The sequence below is a fragment of the Heteronotia binoei genome, chromosome 5 (genome assembly GCF_032191835.1).
Source record: "Heteronotia binoei isolate CCM8104 ecotype False Entrance Well chromosome 5, APGP_CSIRO_Hbin_v1, whole genome shotgun sequence".
Taxonomy (NCBI): Eukaryota; Metazoa; Chordata; class Lepidosauria; order Squamata; family Gekkonidae; genus Heteronotia; species Heteronotia binoei.
Window position 1 is genome coordinate 28,169,847 of NC_083227.1, and position 24,764 is coordinate 28,194,610.

At 47.1% G+C, this 24,764-nt stretch overlaps 3 protein-coding genes across 3 annotated transcripts in view; 2 read left to right on the forward strand and 1 right to left on the reverse strand.

Moving 5' to 3' along the window:
- LOC132571892 (uncharacterized) overlaps positions 1 to 24,764 on the reverse strand; it is an 851,656-nt gene that overhangs the window by 83,937 nt on the left and 742,955 nt on the right. The gene's annotated exons all lie outside the window — the stretch shown is intronic.
- The window catches only part of LOC132570973 (oocyte zinc finger protein XlCOF6-like), a gene marked incomplete at its 5' end in the record, with an annotated part of 164,420 nt that continues 142,026 nt past the window's right edge, over positions 2,371 to 24,764 (forward strand). The window contains one exon of the mRNA XM_060237608.1: positions 2,371 to 2,520. Within this exon, the coding sequence (XP_060093591.1) occupies positions 2,371 to 2,520 (150 nt within the window). The remainder of the gene's footprint in view (positions 2,521 to 24,764) is intronic.
- LOC132570974 (zinc finger protein 883-like) lies at positions 20,795 to 22,711 on the forward strand. The gene has a single exon (XM_060237609.1). The coding sequence runs from the start codon at positions 20,795 to 20,797 to the stop codon at positions 22,709 to 22,711; it is 1,917 nt and encodes a 638-aa protein (XP_060093592.1).

Genomic DNA, 24,764 nt, shown 5'->3' on the forward strand with positions numbered 1-24,764 from the left:
TGGGGAAAAGCTTACTTGGTTTGGAATTTGTTGAAGGGGTTCCTTTAAGGAATTCAGAATTTGATTATTGGCTGTGGACTATCATTTTGGCCTGAAAGTCTACGGAATGAGGTTCTTTGTAGGAGAGCGAGCACACCAGCACTCTTCTAGTTGATAGAAAGATGGTATTGTCTCTCTTTACAACTTTGTAAAGCACTTTTATTATCCCCACCCCAAGTTGCCAGTTTTTGCCCATAAGCGCTGCTTTGGTGTTTCATAGTAGAATTTTGTTGTTGCTGTTGTCTTGAACTTTTAGGTTTATAATTTTACTTGTACATAAAAAATCTCTACTAAGGATGTTGATTAATAAATAATGATATAATAATAATAATTAGTAATGAGTAATAATAATAAAGATATTAGATCTTCGTGGTCTCTGTGCTTCACACCCATGGGGTTAAGGCACCTGCGCTGATCCCAGTCGGTACCTAAAAAGCCTGGGATATTTGCACCCAGCACCCAGTAGGCACGTGCAGAGCCCAAACTGTGCATGCTCATTGGGTCGGGGCATGGACATCCCACCAGTTCTCTTCTGACGGCCATGTTGAACAGTTGGTTCTTCTGCAGCTCTGATCGGTACTTGCCTTAGACTTAACCCGTTCTCTTTCTAGTCTTATTACTTCATTGAGTTCTTTCTCCAGTTTTCTGTTGTTGTTGTTTCTTATTCTAAAAAAGTAGAATAAGGCCCTTCGGGGTTTCCCCCCTCTCGCCTTGGCCTGCTATTGCTACCAATGGTCTATGGGAAAACTCTGGGGGTTCTTCAAACACTCTGTGCATTGTGGCAGCAAAATCGCCCCTCCTGGTGGCCATTCGCTTTCCCTATTGTGCCTTGGAGAGAGCCGTCACGTCGATTCATGCCCTCACTGTGCCAAATTCTCTAAATAACTGAGAAAAAACCAAGCGGCCAGTCTTTAGCCGCCCTACTTGAATCGGGGCTTTCACCGACCAAGATGTCCTCGGCTCTTTTGGAATAGACTGACACGCTGACCATTCCATACAGAATTTTCAAAAAAACAGAAATATAAAGGTGCAGAGAAAAAGAATAAAAAGGAGAGAAAAATAAACTTACAAAACTTACCAGTAAACTAAGAATTTTTATTCTTGAATTGCTTTCCTTCTCCGTATAAGAATGGTCGTTTTCTCTTTCTTTCTCTCCCTCTGCAAAAGCAGCCAGAAGTATAAGAGAGACTTTGAGGGACACAAACAAGGGCCTGGAATCCAAAGAAAGGCTAGAGCAGGGGTGTCAAACATGTAGTTCGGGGCCAAATCAGGCCCTCGGAGGGCTCCTATCAAGCCCCCGAGCAACTGGCTGCCATCTGCTTCCTCCTCCCTGTCTCTTGCTTCCTTTTACATCACAGCTTGCTTTGCCAGGCTCTCTCAGTTGCACAGCAGAGCTACTGAGCCAAGCCTCTCTTCCTTCTATTGACTGAGGCTCCTCCTCCCCCCCCCAGTCCCCCGGGGAAGAAAAGAAAGAGCCAGAGCTTCCTTTGCCCAGTTCCCCGGTTCCCATGGGAGAAATACAAAGAAAGCATTTTTAAGACCGATGAATGCTAATGTTTTAAGCATGTTGTAAGTTTTAAAATATATATATATATTTGTATTTGTCTGTGTTCTTTATAAAATTTATATCTCTGCTATGTAATCTTAAATAGGAACACGCATGGCCAAGCCCGACACGGGTTGGCCCAACCTGACATGTCCCAGCCCAACAAGGTCTCATTTATGTCAGATCCGTCCCTCATAACAAATGAGTTTGACACCCCTGGGCTAAGGAGTTCCTCAAGAGGCCCCCAAGAGCCTATTTCCTTCCCAGATGATCTGGCTGAGAGTGAGCATCCTTCATGGCTATATATTAAAGGAAGAGGCACATTCACCTCTGAACAACATTTGGTTTGGTACATTTGAGCAGCCCGATGGGTAAGAAAGGAAGGAGGTCTTCTGGGAGCCTGAAATCTGGAGGGTCAGGAGCTCCTTCTCAGCAACAATTCGGCTGTGGCTCTTGATTGGGTCAGGGATTATTATATACTAGATATCCTTGAAAAAGGTAGAGGGGTGATTAAGATCAGGCAAACTGGATGATGCCAAAGGGCCTACTGCAGTCATATAGCCCCAACCACATAGATACCTTTGGAGCTCAACAGCAACCCCCCTGCCCCCCCAGGTGCTAACAGGATCTCTTTCTTTATTCCAGCAGAGGATGATCAGAGGAATGAGGAGGGTGAAGAACTTCATCAGAAAATGCTAGATAGAATTAAAAATGAAGGTTCAAAAGAAAATGTCAGGAATCAAGGCAGAACTAAGACAAAGAAAAGCGGCTGTAGGGTAGAGAGAAGAGATGAAATACAGCATAATGTACAGTTTCCAAAGTGCTGGATACTGAAGACAAGTCAATCCATTCAGTGTGGAAAGTACTTCAGAAATAGATCACAGTTCCTTGTGCACCAAAGAATACACAGAGGTGAGAAACCTGTTGAATGTTCAGTGTGCAGAAAGAGGTTCAGTAAGAGTAGCCATCTTCAACAGCATCAAAGAATCCACACAGGGGAAAAGCCTTTTGAATGCTTAGAGTGTGGAAAGAGATTCACTCAAAGTGGCAGTCTTCAACAGCATCAGACAACCCACACAGGGGAAAAACCTTTTGAATGCTCAGAGTGTAGAAAGAGATTCAGTCGGAGTACCCATCTTCAACAGCATCAAAGAACCCACACAGGGGAGAAACCTTTTGAATGCTCAGAGTGTGGAAAGAGATTCAGTCGGAGTGGAACTCTTCAAGTGCACCGAAGAACACACACAGGGGAGAAACTTTTTGAATTGTCAGAGAGTGGAAAGAGATTCAGTCAGAGTACTCATCTTCAATGGCATCAAAGAAGCCACACAGAGGAGAAACATTTTGAATGCTCTGAGTGTGGAAAGAGATTCAGTCAGCATATTAATCTTCAAGTGCACCAAAGAACCCACACAGGGGAGAAACCTTTTGAATGCTCAGAATGTGGAAAGAGATTTACTGTGAGTTCCACTCTTCGGTGTCATCTTAGAACCCACACAGGGGAGAAACCTTTTGAATGCTCAGAGTGTGGAAAGAAATTCAGTCGCAGTACCCATCTTCTGCAGCATCAAATAACCCACACAGGGGAGAAACCTTTTGAATGCTCAGAGTGTGGAAAGAGATTCAGTCGGAGTACCCATCTTCAAGTGCACCAAAGAACACACACAGGGGAGAAACTTTTTGAATGCTCAGAGTGTGGAAAGAGATTCAGTCACAGTACCACTCTTCATCATCATCAAGGTACCCACATAGGAGACAAACTTTTTGAATGCTCAGTGTGTGGAAAGAGATTCAGTCAAAGTACCCATCTTCAACGGCATCAGAGAACTCACACAAGGGAGAAACATTTTGAATGCTCACAGTGTGGAAAGAGATTCAGTCAGCGTATTCATCTTCATGTGCACCAAAGAACCCACACAGGGGAGAAACCTTTTGAATGCTCAGAGTGTGGAAAGAGATTTACTGTGAATTCCACTCTTCGGTGTCATCTTAGATCTCACACAGGGGAGAAACCTTTTGAATGTTCAGAGTGTGGAAAGAGATTCAGTCGGAATACTCATCTTCAACAGCACCAAAGAACCCACACAGGGGAGAAACCTTTTGAATGTTCAGAGTGTGGAAAGAGATTCAGTCGGAGTACCCATCGTCAACAGCATCAAAAAACCCACACAAGGGAGAAACTTTTTGAATGCTCAGAGTGTGGAAAGAGATTCAGTCAGAATATCCACCTTCAAGTGCACCAAAGAACACACACAGGGGAGAAACCTTGAATGCTCAGAGTGTGGAAAGAGATTCAGTCACAGTACCTATCTTCAACGGCATTAGAGAACCTACACACGGGAGAAAAATTTGGAACACTCAATGTGTGGAAAGAGATTTACTGTGAGTTCCACTTTTCAGCGTCATCAAACAGCCCACACAGGGAAGAAATCTTTTGAATGCTCACAGTGTGGAAAGAGATTCAGTCAGAATTAGTCTTCAAAAGCATCAAAAATTCCACAGGAGGGAGAAAGCTTTTAAATGTTGAGAGTTTGGGAAGAGATTGTTGCAATAGTAGTCTTCAAAAGCATTTAAGCACCCACCCAAGAGAAAGCATTTGAATGTGGCGAATGTGCTAGGAAATTCAGTCCGAGTTAGAATCTTCAACAGCATGAAAGAATCCAGAAAGGGAAGAACCATTTTGATTGCTCAGAGTATAGGAAGAGATTCAGTATGAATTTCAGTCTTCAAAAATATCTTATTGAGAGAGTGGTGAAACCTTTCGAATGCTTTGAGTTTGGAAAGTGCTTCAGTCACAGTTGCATTCTTCCAAGAGCATCCAAGAATTGCAGAGGAGAGAAACCTTTTAAATGCTCAGAATGTCCAAAGAGATTCTTTATTGTGGTTCAGTACATTCCAGGAACACACACTGGAGAGAAAAATTTTGACTGTTCAGAGTCTGGAAATAGCTTCAGCTGGAGAGGACATAAGAGAAACCATGTTGGATGCCCATCCAGTCCAATACTCTGTGTCACACAGCGGCAAAAAGAACCAGGTGCCATCATGAGGTCCTCTAGTGGGGCCAGGACACTAGAAGTCCTCTGACTGTTGGCCTCACCCCACTCCAGCACCAAGAATGCAGACAATCACTGCCCCAGACAGAGAATTTCATCTATACTCTGTGGCTAATTGCTACTAATGGACCTTTGCTCCATGTTTATCCAGTCATCTCTTGATGCCATCTATGCATACAGCTGCCACCACTTCCTGTGTTAATCACCCTTTGGGTGAAGAAGTACTTTTATCCATTGTAACCTGACTGCTCAGCAATTTTGAGTGTCAACTTTCTTGTCATATAAAAGCACCTTTCATTTTTGACTCTGGGGTCACGTTGCCTTCACAACGTTTTCACTGCAGACTTTTAACGGGGGTTTTTGCCATTGTCTTCCCCAGTCATCTACACTTTCCCCCCAGCAAGCTGGGTACTCATTTTACCGACCTGGGAAAGATGGAAGGCTGAGTCAACCTGGAGCTGGCTACATGAACCAGCTTCCGCTGGGATCAAACTCAGGTCATGAGCAGAGGGCTCCGAGCACATTCTCCACATTCAAATGCTTTCTCTTGGGTGGGTGCTTAAATGCTTTTGAAGACTACCATTGCAACTTAATCTCTTCCCAAACTCTCAACATTTAAAAGCTTTCTCCCTCCTGCAGTACTGCAGCTTTACCACTCTGCTCCACGGGGCTCTTTCTTGTCATATAAGAACACTCAATTTTATTGCTATAGGGAGGGGAATGTTATTGAGTGTTCTTGTATGGTGAGAAAGTGAATAAAGTACTTATTTCTCTCCCTTCTCTATTCCATGCATATTATTGTAAACATAATCTTGATTATATCACCCGTCAGTTGACATTTCTCCAAGCTAAAGAGCCCCAAGCGTTTTAACCTTTCTTTGTAGTGAAAGTGTTCCAACCTTTTAGTCATACTAGTTGCTACCAGGATCAAGCTGGTTTTCTACCAAGAAGACATTTGAACAACAACGTTAGAAGAATATGTAACATATTGGAATACTATGAAACTCATCCGGAGAAGCAATTGACATTATTTTTTTTAGATGCAGAGAAAGCCTTTGATAAGGTTAATTGGTGGTTTGTGCTACAGCAATTTGAAGAAATGGGTTGTGATGGTGACTTTCTAAAAATGATACAAGCTATTTACTCTCACCAAACTGCAAAAGTGATAGTGAATGGTGAGTTAACTGACTCAATAGACATTTAAAAATTTATTATTTATTCTATCTCCGTTATTATTTATTCTTATCCTGGAGCTACTAAATAATCAGATTAGAGAAGATGAAAACATCAGAGGAACAATGATTAGAGGTGAACACTATAAACTACAGGCTATAAACTACACTATATACTGGAAAGACCTCTGGATTACAAAAACAAAATTTATAATGAAAAATATGACAAAAGACCACATAAATATTCTGCAAGAAAAATCAGGCTTTACCTATGAAAAAAGTTAAATGTACCTATCAGATAAATGCAGCAACTTGCAGACTGATAAGAATGACAAATTGATGAAAGAAATAAAAAGAGATCTTGAAGCCTGGAAAGAATTAAATGTATCTTTGATGGGAAGAATTACAACAATAAAGATGAATATTTTTCCAAGACTACTTTTCCTATTTCGAACCATTCCAATTCTGTTACCAAAAACTTTCCCCCAAGAATAAAATAAATTAACTACATCATTCACATGGCAAGATAAAAAACCAAGAATGAAACTGAAAGCTTTGCAGGATTCCAAAGAGAGCAGGGCTTGCTTTACCTGATTGGCAAATGTAATATAGAGCTTATGTGCTGACTTGGGTTAGAGAATGGATACTCTTGCAATTAGAAGACCACGACCTTACCATGGGATGGCATGCTTATTTATGGTATCAAAAAATAGAAGGCCATAGTTATTTTAAAAACCATCTATTGAGAAAATCTCTCTATACAGTATGGGCATGGCTGAAACCACAAATATATCAAAAGATCCCATGGCATATTAGAATTTCCATTAGGAGATATTATAAAGGAAGGCTTTGTCAAGTGGTTAGATATTGTTTAAAAGTCTTTCCCATATGTCAGTCAGTGTGGCTGAGAACTACCCTCCCCAGTCCAGCCTGCTGGGAGCTTTTGGAGGTCTCCCACTTTGCAGCCCAGAGAGTTCTGGTAGTAGGATTAATTTGGTCTGAAAGGAAAAGGTTATGTCTTCCAGTTCAACTACCCATCAGTTCAAAGGGGTCAGACCGCCCAATAACATACCACATTATAAAAATGGGCAGATATTGTTGAAGTTGAAGAGTGAACATTGTGGGACATGAATTCTCCAATCCTATCTCTCTTCCCCACTTGTCCCCAGGGAGAATCAGGAAAGAGAAGTAAGACTCCCCTGTCCTGTGAGCCCTCCCTCCCCTTCAGGCTTCAGAAACTAGAAATGACCAGGACTAACCCTGGGCCAAGGCGTACTCCCAAGAAGAAGAAGATATTGGATTTATATCCCGCCCTCCACTCCGAAGAGTCTCAGAGCGGCTCACAATCTCCTTTACCTTCCTCCCCCACAACAGACACCCTGTGAGGTGGGTGGGGCTGGAGAGGGCTCTCACAGCAGCTGCCCTTTCAAGGATGACCTCTGCCAGAGCTATGGCTGACCCAAGGCCATGCTAGCAGGTGCAAGTGGAGGAGTGGGGAATCAAACCCAGTTCTCCCAGATAAGAGTCCGCACAGTTAACCACTACACCAAACTGGCTCTCCAACCCTGACTCCTCATGCCCACCTTTGAATTCCTTCATTGAGACTGAGCCTTTATTGAGTAGACTGAGCAAATTTTAATGGAAAGTGGCTAAACTGGGTGGGTCTATAGAAGACCCGAAGCATACAAGGTGTGATTTGTGTCACCCTTTCATGAGTAGGTGGGGGAGCAGTATGATGCTCTACTGAAGGATAAGCTTTCTGAAATTGGACCTAGCAAATGTTACTAGTTTTGGGGTCTGAATTACCCCTAACTTAAGGCTTTTACTTCTACAATTCTGTCTGTTTGGAACAACGTGTCTGTAAATAGTTCTTTTCTGTGATGAATGTCAATAAACCAAAAGCATGTCTCAGCTTAAAAGGTAAAGGTAGTCCCCTGTGCAAGCACCAGTTGTTTCCGACTCTGGGGTGACGTCACATTATGATGTTTTCACAGCAGACTTTTTGTACAGGATGCTTTGCCATCGCCTTCCCCAGTCGTCTACACTTCCCCCCCCCCCCCCCAGCAAGCTGGGTACTCATTTTACTGACCTTGGAAGGATGGAAGGCTGAGTCAACCTTGAGTCTGCTACCAGAACCCAGCTTCTGCCGGGATCGAACTCAGGTCGTGAGCAGAGAGCTTGGACTGCAGTACTGCAGACACAATTTGCTGTCATGCTATGCCCAGAAATGGACTGTCTGCCTGTTGTGTTGGCTCCCAAGACCCTCCTTGTTCCCCATGGTTGGGGCCAGGACTCTGGCAGTGACCAGGGGGAGGGCTTAGCAGGCCCAGGCAGTGCTGAAAGCAAAGGAGCAAGACCCATCTCAGGGTGCAGGCAGTGGCTCTCTCCACCGGAGCCCCCCATGCCTCCCTGCTATCATGGACACACCAGTACCAGGACTACTCCCCTCTCTGCATTACACAAACAGCATAGGCTGTCATCTCTTTGATTACATAGTACAGGCATGGGCAACCCTCATCTCCCCAATGCCCGCCCTCCCACTTCCACCACCTATTGCACATTACCACAAGAACAGTATGCAGGGACAGAATGCATAGCCTCTGTCATCTGGCAATAATGACCATTTTCTTGTGGGCCAGATAAGAGTCTTGGATGGGCCGGTTCCAGCGTGTGGGCCATATGCTTGATACTAGTGTCTTAGCTGGTGGTATCCTCTTCCATGTAGCTAAGATGGTAATTGGGGGCCTTATGCTTTGATAGTTCCTGTCTGGCAAAGAAATCCCAGAAGAGCGGCTGGGGGACCCCAGCTTGATATGAACCACATGGTCCAAGAGAGTTCTCTCTTGTCTTCCATGTTTTAGATTCTGGAATTTTTCTGAAGTAGTCTGGGAAGCTTCTCTGCTGGAGTCTCTGTCCAGGCTGTGAATGTGAGTCTGCTTGAGGCACTGGTCCAGATTTCTTTCTAGTGTCCTTTTCTGCCTTCAGATAGGAGGCTGAAAGTAAGAATAAATGAAGCTGCCTTATACTGAATCAGGCCCTGGGTCCCTCAAAGTCAGTATTTCCTATGATACAATGTGTCTTCCTTCTGTCATAAAAAAACAAAGGTAAAGGTAGTCCCCTGTGCAAGCACCAGTTGTTTTCGACTATGGGGTGACATTGCTTTCTTACGGGGTGGTTTGCCATTGCCTTCCCCAGTCATCTATTCTCCCCACCCCAGCAAGCTGGGGACTCATTTTACCGACCTCGAAAGGATGGAAGGCTGAGTCAACCTGGAGCCGGCTACCTAAACCCAGCTTCCGCTGGGATCGAACTCAGGTCGTGAGCAGAGGGCTCCGACTGCAGTACCGCAGCTTTACCACACTCTGCGCCATGAGGCTCTTCTTTCTGTCATAGGAGGAAGCAAAAGGCATCTGACCCAAAGACTCCCCCAGCAGTCCCTTCTCCCTCCTGGCTCTCCACAGAGCCCCCTCCCTGGGGCTTCCCCTTCCGGCTCCTGCCGCTGCCAGCATTTTCTCCCGCAGCAAATGCAAAGTCCCTTTTGCAGAGACAAGAGGTAGCAGCAGGAGGGCGGGGCGGGGGGCATTGCTTCCCGGAGAAAAGGATGGGCAGGGGAGCCACACTCTGGCAGCCAGGACCCCCTTCTCTTGGCTGTCTCCGCCCCATAGAATTGAAGGCCAGGGAGGTCCAGTCCTAGACGAGTTTCGGGTGGGGAAGCCGCTTCCTTCCTGCCCGGAGCCCCCACGTGGGGAAGGCGCCTTTCTGGTTCTCGGCAGTGCAAAGCGGCAAGAGGATCCTCCCGGGGTTGGTGTGGGGGGGAGGGCTGGGACATCTGGGGTGGGCGAAGGGAAAGGAGGGGGGGGGCAGACGCAGGCCCCGATCCCAGGGAGGGATGGAGCGTCGCCCCACTGCAGAGCCTGGGGGGGGGGAGGAAGACTTCTCCTTTTGCTCTCTTCCTCTTCTCTAAAGATAGCTGGGGGGGGCAAGATCTAGCCCTTTCCCTGCATGGGGGCGGCCTGGCTAGGAATTCAGTTCGAGGGGGCGGAGAGTCTGGATGGGGTGGGGGGGGTAGGGTGGCCAGATCATCCCGGTTGCCCGGGAAAGTCACGGTCCTGGACTCAAAATCCCGCCTTTCAGGCTGTCAAGCACGGGACCGTTAAAAGTCCCGGTTTGGCAAAAACGGATCCAATGGTGGGGCTCCACATCGGCAGCCAGCCTGCCCAGCCACTGCGGCGCAGTCTTGAAGTGGTGTGGGGGCGTGGCAGGCAGCTAGGGGCCCCACCTAATTGGTCCGTGGAACGTGGCTGGCCTGCCCACCCCCACTTCCCGCTTCCCGCTCCTTCTAAGTTTCCTTTCACTCTGATCTAGGCTGGGCTGGGCAGCAGTCAGCAGACGAGCTGCTCGATCTGCTGTGTTTGCCCAGTGCACAGAGAGAGAGAGAGAAGAAGAGAAAAAGATTCCCTAATCCCTACAGACTACACTACAGTAAGTACCTTCCCCGTTCCCCCCTTCCCCCCATTTCCTGAGGCGCAGTTCTTACCTTTGTTTTCTGTGGGTCCCAACTCCAGAGGCGCAGTTTGGCGCCTTCCCCCGGCCTGCCTGCCCTGGGCCCTGGCCTACTCCCCGCCCCCGGTCACCTGCTGGAAGCCTGGGCCGCGCGGCGGCCCAGCGCTTCCTTCCCGGCCTGCCTGCCCTGGGCCCTGGCCTACTCCCCGCCCCCGGTCGCCTGCTGGAAGCCTGGGCCGCGCGGTGGCCCAGCGCTTCCTCCCCAGCCTGCCTGCTTGGGCCCTGGCCTACTCCCCGCCCCCGGTCGCCTGCTGGAAGCCTGGGCCGCGCGGTGGCCCAGCGCTTCCTCCCCGACCTGCCTGCTTGGGCCCTGGCCTACTCCCCGCCCCCGGTCGCCTGCTGGAAGCCTGGGCCGCGCGGTGGCCCAGCGCTTCCTCCCCAGCCTGCCTGCTTGGGCCCTGGCCTACTCCCCGCCCCCGGTCGCCTGCTGGAAGCCTGGGCCGCGCGGTGGCCCAGCGCTTCCTCCCCGACCTGCCTGCTTGGGCCCTGGCCTACTCCCCGCCCCCGGTCGCCTGCTGGAAGCCTGGGCCGCGCGGTGGCCCAGCACTTCCTCCCCGGCCTGCCTGCTTGGGCCCTGGCCTACTCCCCGCCCCCGGTCGCCTGCTGGAAGCCTGGGCCGCGCGGTGGCCCAGCACTTCCTCCCCGGCCTGCCTGCTTGGGCCCTGGCCTACTCCCCGCCCCTGGTCGCCTGCTGGAAGCCTGGGCCGCGCGGCGGCCCAGTGCTTCCTCCCCTGGGCCCTGGCCTACTCTCCCCGTCCCGCCTGTCCGCGCCGCCACCAACCTGCCCTCGACGGCGCTCCGGGGCAGCCTCCCCTCTCCTCGGGGCTGCAGCGGCGCATGGCCTTGTCTGGTCGCTGCTGGGGCCTGCGGGGGGCTTCAGGCGGTGCCGGCAGCTGCTCGCCACGGCCTCGGGGCTGCCCGCGTAGGATAAGCCTGTGCATGGAAACATGCTGAAAACTAAAGCCATTGTTCTATGGCAGTTGAATTGAAGGCCTTGGCTTGCTAAATACAGAGGAAGGTAAGAGGGCAAAGGGAATTTGTGAGGGGCCTAAAGTTGGTAAAAATGGTTGGAAAAATTAGTACCCAGCTTTGTGAGGGGCCCAAAGTAAGGATGGAAGAAATGGATGCTTGCTTTGTGAAGTTGTAATACACGTGCTTGAGAAGTCATTTATTGCATGCTATAAAAGCTGATGCCATAATGTTTGGCTATTCTTTTCTGGGGTTTCCTTTACTTGTATAAAGTTCCACTCTGCTTGGAGAGCTAGTTTGGTGTAGTGGTTAAGAGTGGTGGACTCTAATCTGGGAGAACTGCTCAATTCTCCACTCTACCTCCACATGCAGCCAGCTGGGTGACCTTGGGTCAGCAAATCTCTCAGGGCTGTTCTCTCAAGAGCAGATATCTGGGAGCTCTCTCTTAGCCCTACTGACCTCATAAGGTGTCTGCTGTGGGGAGAAGAAGGGAAGGAGTGTTGCTCCAGTAAGTTGCTCTGAGACTCTGAGGGAAGGGCAGGGTATAAATTCAATCTCTTCTTTAGAAGAAATCTTTTCTGGGTTTGGTTTTGTTTTTAATTGGAGTAAGGGTAAGGCACACCAGGTAAACAGCCCCTTTAGCTTTCAAGTCTTGGCACCTTTCAGACCAACAAAGCTTTAATTCTGGCAAGAAACTTTTGTGTGCAGGCACACAAAAGCTTATACCCAGAATTAAAATTAGTTGGTCTTAAAGGCCTCTGCTGGACTCAAACTCTGTTCTACTGTGTATCGTTATGTTGCCCAGAATGCATTACTGAGACAGCAGAATGGAAAGAGAGAGCAAATTGCTTTCCCCAAAGGCACACTTGCAGCTGCTACCCAAAGAGGAGTAAAGCGCAGTACTGCAGTCCAAGCGCTCTGCTCATGACCTGAGATTGATCCCGGCAGAAGCTGGGTTCAAGTAGTCAGTTCAAGGTTGACTCAGCCTTCCCTTCCATCCTTCCAAGGTTGGTAAAATGAGTACCCAGCTTTGTGAGGGGCCCAAAGTAAGGATGGAAGAAATGGATGCTTGCTTTGTGAAGTTGTAATGCACGTGCTTGAGAAGTCATTTATTGCATGCTATAAAAGCTGATGCCATAATGTTTGGCTATTCTTTTCTGGGGTTTCCTTTACTTGTATAAAGTTCCACTCTGCTTGGAGAGCTAGTTTGGTGTAGTGGTTAAGAGTGGTGGACTCTAATCTGGGAGAACTGCTCAATTTTCCACTCTACCTCCACATGCAGCTGGTACCTCATACAGGGAGCCAGATCTCTTGCCATAGTGGGAGGCCTCCCAGCAATTTACCCTGTTTCCCCCTGCTACAAAAACCAGTGTGGGGGGGAAAAAGGGAGTTGGGGGAGTGCAAACATGTGCACCAGTGTACAATGTCACTTCCTCTGAAAAAAGTGCTGTCAAAGGAAGTGATGTCACTTCCTGCTTCCGGCAGGTGGCGCGGGGGGAAATGATGTCACAGGAAGTGATGTCACTTCCTGCTTCCGGCAGGCGGCGCGGGGAAAATGATGTCACTTCCTGTTTCTGGCGGTGGCATGACATCACAGGAAGTGACATCACTTCCTGTTTCCGGCGGCACGCACGCTTCGCACGCACGCACCCCTACCTTCCCCCCCCCAAGGTGTCCCTGGCTGGCCTTCAGACATTATGGCCACCCTAGTTGTGGGTCAAGGGAAGAGGAGGGGGGTGGGTTTTTCCGGGGAGGGCCAGTTAGCGACAGACCCGGGCACCTTCTCTGTCTCCTGATTCACAAGAAGGAATTGAGGCGGTGGGGGATATATACCCACCGCCATCCTTCCGGGGCGAGGAGCTAGTGGTGGAGCTCCCAGTCTCGGGGTTTGGGCATTGAGTGAGTCTGGAGCCGTCGAGCCGAGGGCCGAGTTTGCAGAGGAAGGCAAATTCTCCAGGAGGGCAAAGCCTGGAGGAGAGCGCAAAGAGCTCCCAGGGGAGAAAAGGGGGTTCTCCACGGAAGGGGAAACGGTGGCTTACCCTCATTCATTCATCCCCGCCCAGAGCTGTCCATGTTCTTGAAACTCTGGCTGCAGAGGTTGAAACCCTGCTCATTTTCTGAAGAAGGGAGGTGGGGGGGGGGAGAGGCCAGAATACTTATAAGCCCCCAGCCCTAGAGAGGCCCCAGGCGGGTAGATGTTTCCTGCTTCCCTCCCCTTGCAGAAGCCAGGCTTGCACTTCCAGGTTCTGCTTCAGAGGCTGGGGATGGTCTGGAGAGCAGAACAGGTTTGAGAAGTGGGCAGAAATGGAAGGGAGGGGTCTGCTGCTGGTGAGTGGGAGAAGTCCCCTTCCAGTTAACACACCCTGATTCTGCCTCAGAAGGTACAAAGAAAGCAGTCCCCAAAGTTGAACCTGAGCATTAAGAGCAGCAGGAGATATGGAGGGGAAAAGAACCTTCTCCCTGCCTGAGACTGCGGAGGGGGCTGATGAGTCAAGGCTGGGGAGGAGCAGGAGATTTGGAGGGGGGAGAGGAAAGCCCCCCCCCTCCTTCTGCCTTCTCTGCTTCTGGCCCCAGCAAGCCTTTTCTTCCCTCATCCAGATCACAAGTGATGCAGCCGTGTCCTTTGCTCTTTGGGAAACTGAGGAGGGAGTGCCACTGCCCCCCCCTTGCAACCCTCTTTGTCCTTCTATCAAAATCCTGGTCCTCTTAGTTGTGGGCTGCTTCCCTCCAGGCTCCCCAGATGATGAACCGGAGTTACAGAATTTTTTCAGAGTTCAGCAGTGCCAAGTGGTGGATGGAAGAAGAGAGACAAGGCCCCCAACCAGCTTGCCTTGAATAAGTCAGTCTCTGTCCTGAATCATACGGGCAGAGACAGTGGGCACAGTCCTCCTTGCAGTGCTAGCTTTCTATTTGCGGGGCATGCAAAGAAACATTTGCGGTTGCAGAGTTCAGGGCTGCAATCTCCCACCCACCCCCTTGAGCCAACAGTTCAGTTCTAGTTCCTCAGGGCTTTCCTACCCCACACCCTCTCCTCAATGTGTAGATGAGGCTGGAGGGTTTGGGCAGAGGGGAGAAGCGAACTTTGGAATTTTGTAAAAGGTATCTATACAAATTGATTCTATATTATAGGATTCTTAGACGCAACATTGCGTTGAGTGATTCTCTGATAGCGTGTTTTATACTAGCGTTGAAATTTGAATGAAAACAATGTACCTTAGTGCTTTTTAACAAAATAGTCTTTATTTGTGCACAGCATCGTATTGGTACAGTTTTGGGGGGGAGGGGTTGGTTGTATTTCATTGAACCGTGACCCCTCCTGTAGTTTATTACAGATTTTGGAGATGTTTGAAAACAGTCTTAACAGCCACCTGTTTCATACCACTGGGACTTGCACTTTACTTAAGTGCCACAGGACTTAAGCTGCTAGATCTCATAGAGGAGTTCACTTCTTCAGTTTGATTCTAGCCTTCCTCTGCACATCTGGGGCTGACTCTGCTGCCACCAACTGACCAGAGTGAGTGGTGGGTCCGTCTGGTAGACTGGACTCCAGAGGGTCTGTTGCAGGCCTTTAAGAAACGTCTCCAAATTAAAGATCACTCAACTTCCGCGAGGCAAGCATGATTCAAGTTTTGTCTTTTATATGTGCATGCAGAGAGGCAAACACACTGACACCCAGACACCTGTGGGGAGGTGGTCCTGCAGATATGAGGGACCCAGTCCATGAAGAGTTTGGTATGTGATAGTGAGAACCTGAAACTGTGCCCTGTAACTCATAAGCAGCCAATGGAGTGCCCATCGCCTGAGACTAATGTGTGTGTTGCTAGATCCCAGTTATAGCCTCGGTGTGGCATTCTGCATCAACTGGAGTCTTGGAGGGTAGACCTACGTAACTGCGTGGCAGTAGTCTAGCCTCAGAGTTACCATAGGGCGGATCCAGGTGGCTGCACAGGTGTAAAGCTCATGAATTAACCCAGCATATTAAGTGATGCAAAAATTCCATAGTGAGATCCTAGTTGTAAGAAACCACATTCCTTACTAATTTATCCCAAGTAACTTTGTGAATCATTTAGCGCAGTGCAGGTCTTTTGGCTGCAAAGAAAAGTCTTCTTGAATACTTCCAAGTTGCAGAGCTTGTGGAAGTGGCAAACGCAACCTGCTTTCAGATCTCAGGCCTTCCAACCAGCATCTTGCAAAGGGTAATTTCCGATTTCTTCACTTTCAGCTATTTGACTCACACCAGTCTGGCTCTACCCCTTTGGGAGAGGCTTACCTAATGAGACATTACCTCCATGGACAGACTGAACCAATGTAAGGATAGGCAAAGCGTTCACACCCTTAAAGTGGTTGTAATCTCAAAACATGATATAAAACCTGGTCCATAAACTACAAGAAGCCCTTTTGTTCTGATCCACCAGGGCAGTATATGAAGGTTTTTGGATGCTCAGTGGCATATCTCCATTGTCATTAATATACCATGTGACTGTCACTCTCCTCTTTCCCCCCACCCACCCCACTTTCAGAGAGACTGAAGGCATCTTTAGTCAGTCAGAGGTGACCCAAGAGAAAGGGAAAGAGATGGAAGAGCAGGACCCAGAAGGACCTGGAACTGGCAAGACAGCAAGGAGAGACCCCCAACCCATCCCAGCTGAGAATGGTGTTGAATGCTGGGAAAGCCAAGTGCCAAATATCCATGATCAGCTCTCTGCAGTCTCAGATATACATTGCCAACAATTCCGGCAATTCCGATACCATGAGGCCGTTGGGCCCCGAGAGGTTTGCACCCACCTCTATCAACTTTGCAAACACTGGCTGAAGCCAGAGAGTTGCACCAAGAAGCAGATTCTGGACCTGGTGATCCTGGAGCAGTTCCTGACTATCCTGCCAGAGGAAATGCAGCGCTGGGTCAGAGGATGCGGGCCAGAGACCAGTTCCCAGGCAGTGGCCCTGGCTGAAGGATTCCTCTTGAGTCAGGTGGAGGAGGAGAAGAGGCAGGCAGAAGGGGATTCCCTCCAGGTAGTCCAGTTCAAGCAACCTACAGTTTCCCTGGCAGACATTTGTCCCAAGTGTTAATCATCCAAATGGGAGATTTAACAGCCTCTTCAGCAGCCTCTTCTAGAGAATTTCTTCTCCCTTCAGCTAACACACCAGGTTTGCTGATGGAAGGGTGTTAAGTCTGAGAGTGAGGCAGCTGTTACCCAGATAGCTGTCTTTTATATAATTGGGGAAATTAGTATTATCAGAGACAGTGCGAGAGGGGGAAACTGGAATCGCCACCTCTGTATACAGGGATCGTTCCTTTCAAAAAAACTCTTAAATCAACCAGTAAGGCAGATGTTCCACCAGTAAGGTTTTATTAAAAAACAAAATGAAAAGAAATGAAACAAACATCTAAATTATGCATTACTTTAGGGTGGGAGGAAGTTCAGGAGACAGTGAGACACCTTTACATTATACTTCCAAAATCGTGGCCCAGTTTTGTCTTTCTGACTGGTGTCCATTTTCTGTCATTTTAGGTCAGACCACATGGAACTTATGCTTAAAGTGAAGGGTACTTGGGCTTCTCTCTCTCTAGCTGCCAGCTGCTCCTGTCTGAGGAGGGGCAGGAATGCTTACACAGAATCCATTCCATTCCACCTCTTACCCCTCTCTCTTGCTGCTGTTCCAGATGTGGCCACCATCTGTGAAGAAAGAAGTGACATTCCATGAGGTGGGAGGAGCTTCCTTAGAGCAAGGGCAGAGGGCACAGTCTCAGGAATGTGCCCAAGATGCGCTCTCCTATGGTAAGGTCTCTTTGTAACTGGATGTGTTTGTTGTGTGAGTTGGGTGGGTGGAGAGCTCAGGTCAGGAAGAGAATTAAATACTTCTTCCCACAACAGGGAGTTAATTTGCGGCACTTGAAGTCCCAGAATTTTGTAAAAAAAGGGCAAGGTTTTACAGTCCTGGGAAGGGGGTGCTTGATGCGGGGAACAAGCAAGCAAACCCCCTTCCTTCCTTCCTTCCTTCCTTCCTTCCTTCCTTCCTTCCTTCCTTCCTTCCTTCCTTCCTTCCTTCCTTCCTTCCTTCCTTCCTTCCTTCCTTCCTTCCTTCCTTCCTTCCTTCCTTCCTTCCTTCCTTCCTTCCTTCCTTCCTTCCTTCCTTCGTCTCACTAACAGGCAGTGGAGAGATGCTGTTGAGCTGTCATCTTTTCAGAGCGGTGGAAACGGCTACTGCACCTCCAGTCCAGGTAGGAGAGCTGAGCTGGGGACAGGCTGGGTCCCTCCTCGTTCCTCAGGGGAGCTTTTGTTCCTGCATATTTTACAAGGTGTTTGGGCGAGTGATGCTCTGAATGCTGTTCCCTTTACCCATGCCAACCAAGAGTTTCCTGCTCTACATTAGGAAGAACTTCCTGACCTTTAGAGCGGTTCCTCTGTGGAACAGGCTTCCTCGGGAGGTGGTGGGCTCTCCTTCCGTGGAGGTTTTTAAACAGAGGCTAGATGGCCATCTGAATTTGGTGGGGGAGAGGCATTTGTGAGTTTCCTGCATTGGGCAGGGGGTTGGACTAGATGACCCTGGAAGTCCCTTCCAACTCTAGGATTCTGTGATTCTAATTCACTCCCAGATAACCTGCTTCCAGTGTGTGACCTCTGAGGAGGGAATCTGCTTTTCCTTTCAGTCTCCATTTCCCTTTGAGGAGGTGTCCATCTATTTCACGGAGGCAGAGTGGGCCCTGCTGGATCCAGGGGAAAGAGATCTGTACAGGGAAGTCATGCTGGAGAACTATGGGAATGTGGCCTTTCTGGGTAAGGATCTTTAATCAGTGCCAAAAGGTCAAATTGCTGCCATTGTGATGAGGCATGAATCAAAACATTGAATAGCAGTACATTGTTTCGAGGCCTGTCCTACCACTTGGAGGGTGGGGCTGTGGCTCACTGGCAGAGCATCTGCTTGGCACGCAGAATATCCCACCTTCAAACCTTGACAGAATCTTCCATTAGAAGGACAGGGTAGGAAATGAAGTGAAAGACTTTTCACTGAGACCTTGGAGTGCTCCTTCCGGACTGAGTAGAGAGTACTGACTTCCAAGGGCACAAGGATTGAATTTAAGTTTATAAAAACAAGCAGATAGCTGTGCTACCTGCTTACATAAAATGGACTGATTGGTTGCATAGCAGGAACCTGCAGTGGCTCTTGGGCACAATCCTATGAACAAGATCTATGCAAGATCACAGCAGTTACCGGTAGATCATGTCCATGGCATAATACACGTATTGTAAGTGGTTTGTCAAATTTGGGAGCCTTTTCCCACCCAGCCTGCAAAGAACAACTAAAAGACTAATGGAAGGGTTTTTATAGAATATGGCAGAAGTACTGTCCTTCAGTTTCAATAACATCTTGGTTATAACATCAGTCCATGTTTAGCGGAAAAAAGTTTATTTGGTTTGGAATTTGTTGAAGGGTTCCTTTAAGGTATTCAGCATTTGGTTATTGGTTGTGGGCTATCATGTGGGCCTGAAAAGCTACAGAATGAGGCAGTTTGGTGTAGTAGTTAAGTGTGTGGACTCTTATCTAGGAGAACCGGGTTTGATTCCCCACTCCTCCACCTTCACCTGCTGGAATGGCCTTGGATTAGCCATAGCTCTGGCAGAGGTTGTCCTTGAACGGGCAGCTGGTGTGAGAGCCCTCTCAGCCCCACCCACCTCACAGGGTGTCTATTGGGGGGGGGGAAGATAGAGGAGATTGTGAGCCACTCTGAGATTTGGAGTGGAGGGCAGGATATAAATCCAATATCTTCTTCTTCTTTGTAAGAGAGCAAGCCTACTAGTACTCTTGCGGTTGATGGTATTGTCTTTCTTTACAGCTTTGTAAAGCACTATTACCATCCCCACCCCAAGTTGCCAGCTTTTGCCCTCAGGCTTTGCTTTGGTGATTCATAGTAGCCTTTTGTTGTTGCTGTTGTATTGAACTTTTAAGTTATAATTTTACTTGTATGTAAAAAAATCTCTACCAAGGGATGATGATGATGATGATGATAACCCAAAGGAAAATGAGAGTGCTTTGCCTTCACTTTTACTGATTGGGATTGTGTCAGGAACAAGCCTCTGACAGTGGCTTTTCTTTGTTTTTGAGTGACTTCCACTATTTTTCAGATTTTCTAATAGCAGTAACATTTCTTACTAAGGGCTGCTTAATTCCTATACTGTACGTCAATGTATACCAGTGACCTTAATGTCTACTAACATATATTTAACTCATAAATTCACCAGATGAATTTGAAGGTAACATTATTCAAAACAAAGCTGTCCAGTTACAGGGAGACCATTACTGTGGCAACCTTCAGACTAATCTCGTCCCCCTGACAATGGAAATAGGCTATGATTGAAGATGCAGGTAGGTTGGAATGCGACGTTGAGGGAGAGAAACATCAGAGGCCTGAGAAACTTATTCAGATGATTTTGAATGGGAGAATTGGGCAGGAGACTACATGTTGGTTAATCTATATATGCTTTGCAATTTTGTTTTGTTTTAGTCCTGGCATGCTGTGAGTGTTTGCTCTGATTCTTCCATAAAAGCTTTTTTTGCATCCTACTCAAGAATTCTCATGCTAGATAACAGGCAAAACCTCACAGATTGTGGGCTTTGATCTTGACCATGGTTCCGTCCTCCCAGATAAATTTTTATCCTTTTTCTTTTACTTTTCTAATACATAATTTAAAAAAAAAAAACAGAAATACAAAGGTACAGAGGAAAAGAATAAAAAGGAGAGAAAAATAAATTAACAGAACGTATCAATCAACTAAGAATTTTTATTCTTGAGTTACTTTTCTTCCCCATATAAGACTTATCAGTTTTTCTTTCTTTCTTTCTCACCCTCTCTGTCTGCAAAAGAAGCCAGAAATATAAAAAAGAGGTGGATGGACACATCCAAAGAAAGTCTAGAGAGTTCCTTAAGAGGATCCCAAGAGCATATTTCCTTCCCAAAAGAGCTGGCTGAGAATGAGCATCCTTCATGGCTATATATTAAGGGGACAGGCATATTTACAGCATGAACAGCATTTGGTTTGGTACATTCATACAGCCTGCTGGGTAAAGAGGTAGGGAGGCTTTCTGGGGACCTGAAATCTGGAGGTTCAGGAGCTCCTTCTGAGCAAGAGCTTAAGTGTGGCTCTTTAAAGGGTGAGGAATCATTAAATACTAGATATTTTGTGGACAGGTAGAGGGGTGGTCAAGATCCGCCAAGCTGGATGATGCTGAAGGGTCTACTGCATTCACATCGCCCCAACTATATAGATGCCTTTGGACCTTGCCAGCCCTCCCAGGTGCTAACGTGGTCTCTTTTTATTCCAGCAGGGGATGACCAGAGGAATGAGGAGGGTAAAAAACTTCATCAGCAAATGCCAGCTAGAGTTAAAAATGAAGGTTCGAAAGAAAATGTTAGGACTCAAGGTGGAGCTAAGAAAAAGAAAATTGGCCGTATGGTAGAGAAGAGAGATGGAAGACAGCGTAATGTACAGTTTCCAAAGTGCTGGATACTGAAATCAAGTAAATCCAATCAGTGTGGAAAGTACATCAAATATCGAACACAGCAATCTGTGCACCAAAGAACACACAGAGTCGAGAAACCTTTTGAATGTTCAGTGTGCAGAAAGAGATTCAGTCAGAGTGGCCATCTTCAACAGCATCAGAGAACTCACACAGAGGAGAGACCTTATGAACGCTCAGAGTGTGGAAAGAGAGTCAATCGGAGTGGAACTCTTCAAGTGCACCAAAGAACCCACACAGGGGAGAAACCTTTTGAATGCTCAGCATGTGGAAAGAGATTCAGTCGGAGTACCTATCTTCAACAACATCAGAGAACCCACACGGGAGAGAAACCTTTTGAATGCTCAGTGTGTGGAAAGAGTTTCAGTCAGAATATCCATCTTCAGGTGCACCAAAGAACCCACACAGGGGACAAACCTTTTAAATGCTCAGAGTGTGGAATGAGATTCACTCGGAGTGCCACTCTTCAACAACATCGGAGAACCCACACAGGGGAGAAACCTTTTGAACACTCAGAGTGCAGAAAGAGATTCAGTCCAAGTACTATTCTTCAGTGTCATCAAAAAACCCACGCAGTGGAGAAACTTTTTGAATGTTCAGAGTGTGGAAAGAAATTCAGTCGGAGTACCAATCTTCAAGTGCATCAAAGAACCCACACAGGGGAGAAACCTTTTGAATGCTCAGAGTGCGGAAAGAGATTTACTGTGAGTTCCACTCTTCATTGTCACCAAAGAACTCACACAGGGGAGAAACCTTTTGAATGTTCAGAGTGTGGAAAGAAATTCAGTCAGAGTACCCATCTTCAACAGCATCAAAGAACCCACACAGGGGAGAAACCTTTTGAATGTTCAGAGTGTGGAAAGAAATTCAGTCAGAGTACCCATCTTCAACAGCATCAAAGAACCCACACAGGAGAGAAACCTTTTGAATGTTCAGATTGTGGAAAGAGATTCAGTCAGTGTACCCATCTTCAAGTGCACCAAAGAACCCACACAGGGGAGAAGCCTTTTGAATGCTCAGAGTGCGGAAAGAGATTTAGTCTCAGCACTACTCTTCAGTGTCATCAAAAAACCCACACAGGACAGAAACCTTTTGAATGCTCAGAGTGTGGGAAGAGATTCAGTCGGCATATCCATCTTCAAGTGCACCAAAGGATCCACACAGGGGAGAAACCTTTTGAATGTTCAGAGTGTGGAAAGAGATTCAGTCGGAGTACCCATCTTCAACAGCATCAAAAAACCCACACAGGGGAGAAACCTTTTGAATGCTCAGAGTGTGGAAAGAGATTCAGTCGGAATACCTACCTTCAACAGCATCAGAGAACCCACACAGGGGAGAAGCCTTTTTTATGCTCAGAGTGTGGAAAGAGATTCAGTCAGAGGACTCATCTTCAAGTGCACCAACGAACCCACACAGGGGAGAAACATTTTGAATGCTTAGATTGTGGAAAGAGATTCAGTCGGAATACCTATCTTCAACAGCATCAAAGAACCCACACAGAGGAGAAGCCTTTTGAATGCTCAGAGTGTGGAAAGAGATTCAGTCAGAGGACTCATCTTCAAGTGCACCAACGAACCCACACAGGGGAGAAACGTTTTGAATGCTTAGATTGTGGAAAGAGATTCAGTCAGAGGACTCATCTTCAAGTGCACCAACGAACCCACACAGGGGAGAAACGTTTTGAATGCTTAGATTGTGGAAAGAGATTCTGTCGGAATACCTATCTTCAACAGCATCAAAGAACCCACACAGAGGAGAAGCCTTTTGAATGCTCAGAGTGTGGAAAGAGATTTAGTCAGAGTAGCCATCTTCAGCAGCATCAAAGAACCCACACGGGCGAGAAACCTTGATTGCTTAGAGAGTGGACAGAGATTCAGTCGGAGTACCCATCTTCAATAGCATCAAAGAACCCACACAGAAGAGAAATATTTTGAATTCAAGAGTGTGGAAAGAGCAAAGTTCCTATATAACACCTTAAAAGTTCTCCAGAAAAGCCAGCCTCAAGAAGTTACAGTTTTTTATATCCCTCTTGCTCGTATCTTCTTAGTTGTAAGGGGAAACAAAGAGACTCTATAGGATAAATGAGCATCATTGTCAGATAACAGAAATATAATCTTTTCAGATCCAAATGTGCTTTTAAGGTGGTTAGTATTCTGACCAGAAATTTAATTCTGGGGGCACTGTAGAGTGGACAGGATAGAATATAATGAGGAAGGTTCTCTATCATAGGTGACCTGCAGATGCAAAAACATTGTTCTGTTGGGATGTGAGCATAGCGACCGGTTAACAGAGTTGCTTGCATAGTCTGAAAGTGAAGAGCTGTGAAGGGTGTTCTGTTGTTAAATCTGGAGATATTAACCTGGCATGGGGATCTCAGATGATCAGATTTGATAAATTTGAACTAGGGGGGCTACTTTAGATTTTAGGGTTAGAAAACGATCTAGCAACGCATCTCAAAAAGTATATCCAGTCCCTAAGCTGAGCATTGTTGCTTTAGGCCCCTAGGAGATCATCAGGAATAGAGTAACTGGAGAATGTTGAGGTATCTAGAACACCTGTGTTCTTTTGATAGCAGAAGATTAAATGAATGGTAATGAATGGAAGTACGACAAGAGGATTTACTTTTCCCCCAGTGTTTTATTATAGCTAGGTATACCTGTGATCTTATGGAAGGGAGTCCTATTTCAGCCCTCATCAGGGCAGCAGGAGAGCCCCTAGGAAGAGCAAGAATTCATTTTAGGAATTGATTCTGGATTATCTCTAGACTAGATAAAGCATTCTCATTCCACCCCCATATTTTGACACCTTACAAAAGATGTGGTAGAACCTTGCTTTGAAATAATTTTAGTGCCGGATCTATCAAGCGTCCACCCTTTGTATGAAAAAAGTGGAGAACTGACCCAACAATTCTCAGTGCTGAGGATTTTACCAATGCCAGGTGGGCATTCCAATTCAGCGTCTCCTTAAAAGTTACCCCCAGGTATTTAAAGGAGCTGCGTGGGTTGATTGGATTTCCCGCTATACTCCAGCAGAAGATTTTGGGCTTTTTCCTGAAGACCATTACTTTAGTCTTTGACAAGCTGGAACGGGTCCAGAGGAGGGCGATGAAGATGGTGAAGGGTCTGGACACCAAGTCCTTTGAGAAAAGGTTGAAGGAGCTGAGCATGTTTAGCCTGGAGAGGAGGAGGCTGAGAGGTGATATGATCACCATCTTCAAGTACTTGAAGGGCTGTCATATAGAGCAGGGGTGGCCAACAGTAGCTCTCCAGATGTTTTTTGCCTACAACTCCCATCAGCCCCAGCCATTGGCCATGCTGGCTGGGGCTGATGGGAGTTGTAGGCAAAAAACATCTGGAGAGCTACTGTTGGCCACCCCTGATATAAGAGGATGGGGTGGAATTGTTTTCTGTGGCCCCAGAAGGTAGGACCAGAACCAATGGGTTGAAATTAAATCAAGAGTTTCCGGCTCAACATTAGGAAGAACTTCCTGACTGTTAGATAAATTCCTCAATGGAACAGGCTTCCTCGGGAGGTGGTGGACTCTCCTTCCCTGGAGGTTTTTAAACAGAGGCTAGATGGCCATCTGACAGCAATGAAGATCCTGTGAATTTAGGGGGAGGTGTTTGTGAGTTTCCTGCATTGTGCAGGGGGTTGGACTAGATGACCCTAGAGGTCCCTTCCAACTCTATGACTCTATGATCATTGATCTTAAGGGCTTTATCCTTACAATATGTCCCTAGATGTTGTAATAGCCTTCTCAGACCTATTTTGGTTAAGGTTATTAAGGCCGTATCATTGACATAAAGGTTTCTGCTGTCCTAAAGTTGGAGGAGTGAACTGGGGACTTGACAGTCTCTCTGTTATGTTATTTATATGTAGATTAAATAGTAAGGGGGCCATCAT

Coding starts and splice junctions, on each gene's coding strand:
- LOC132570974 (XM_060237609.1), top strand. CDS start 20,795: ATGGTAGAGAAGAGAGATGGAAGACAGCGTAATGTACAGTTTCCAAAG.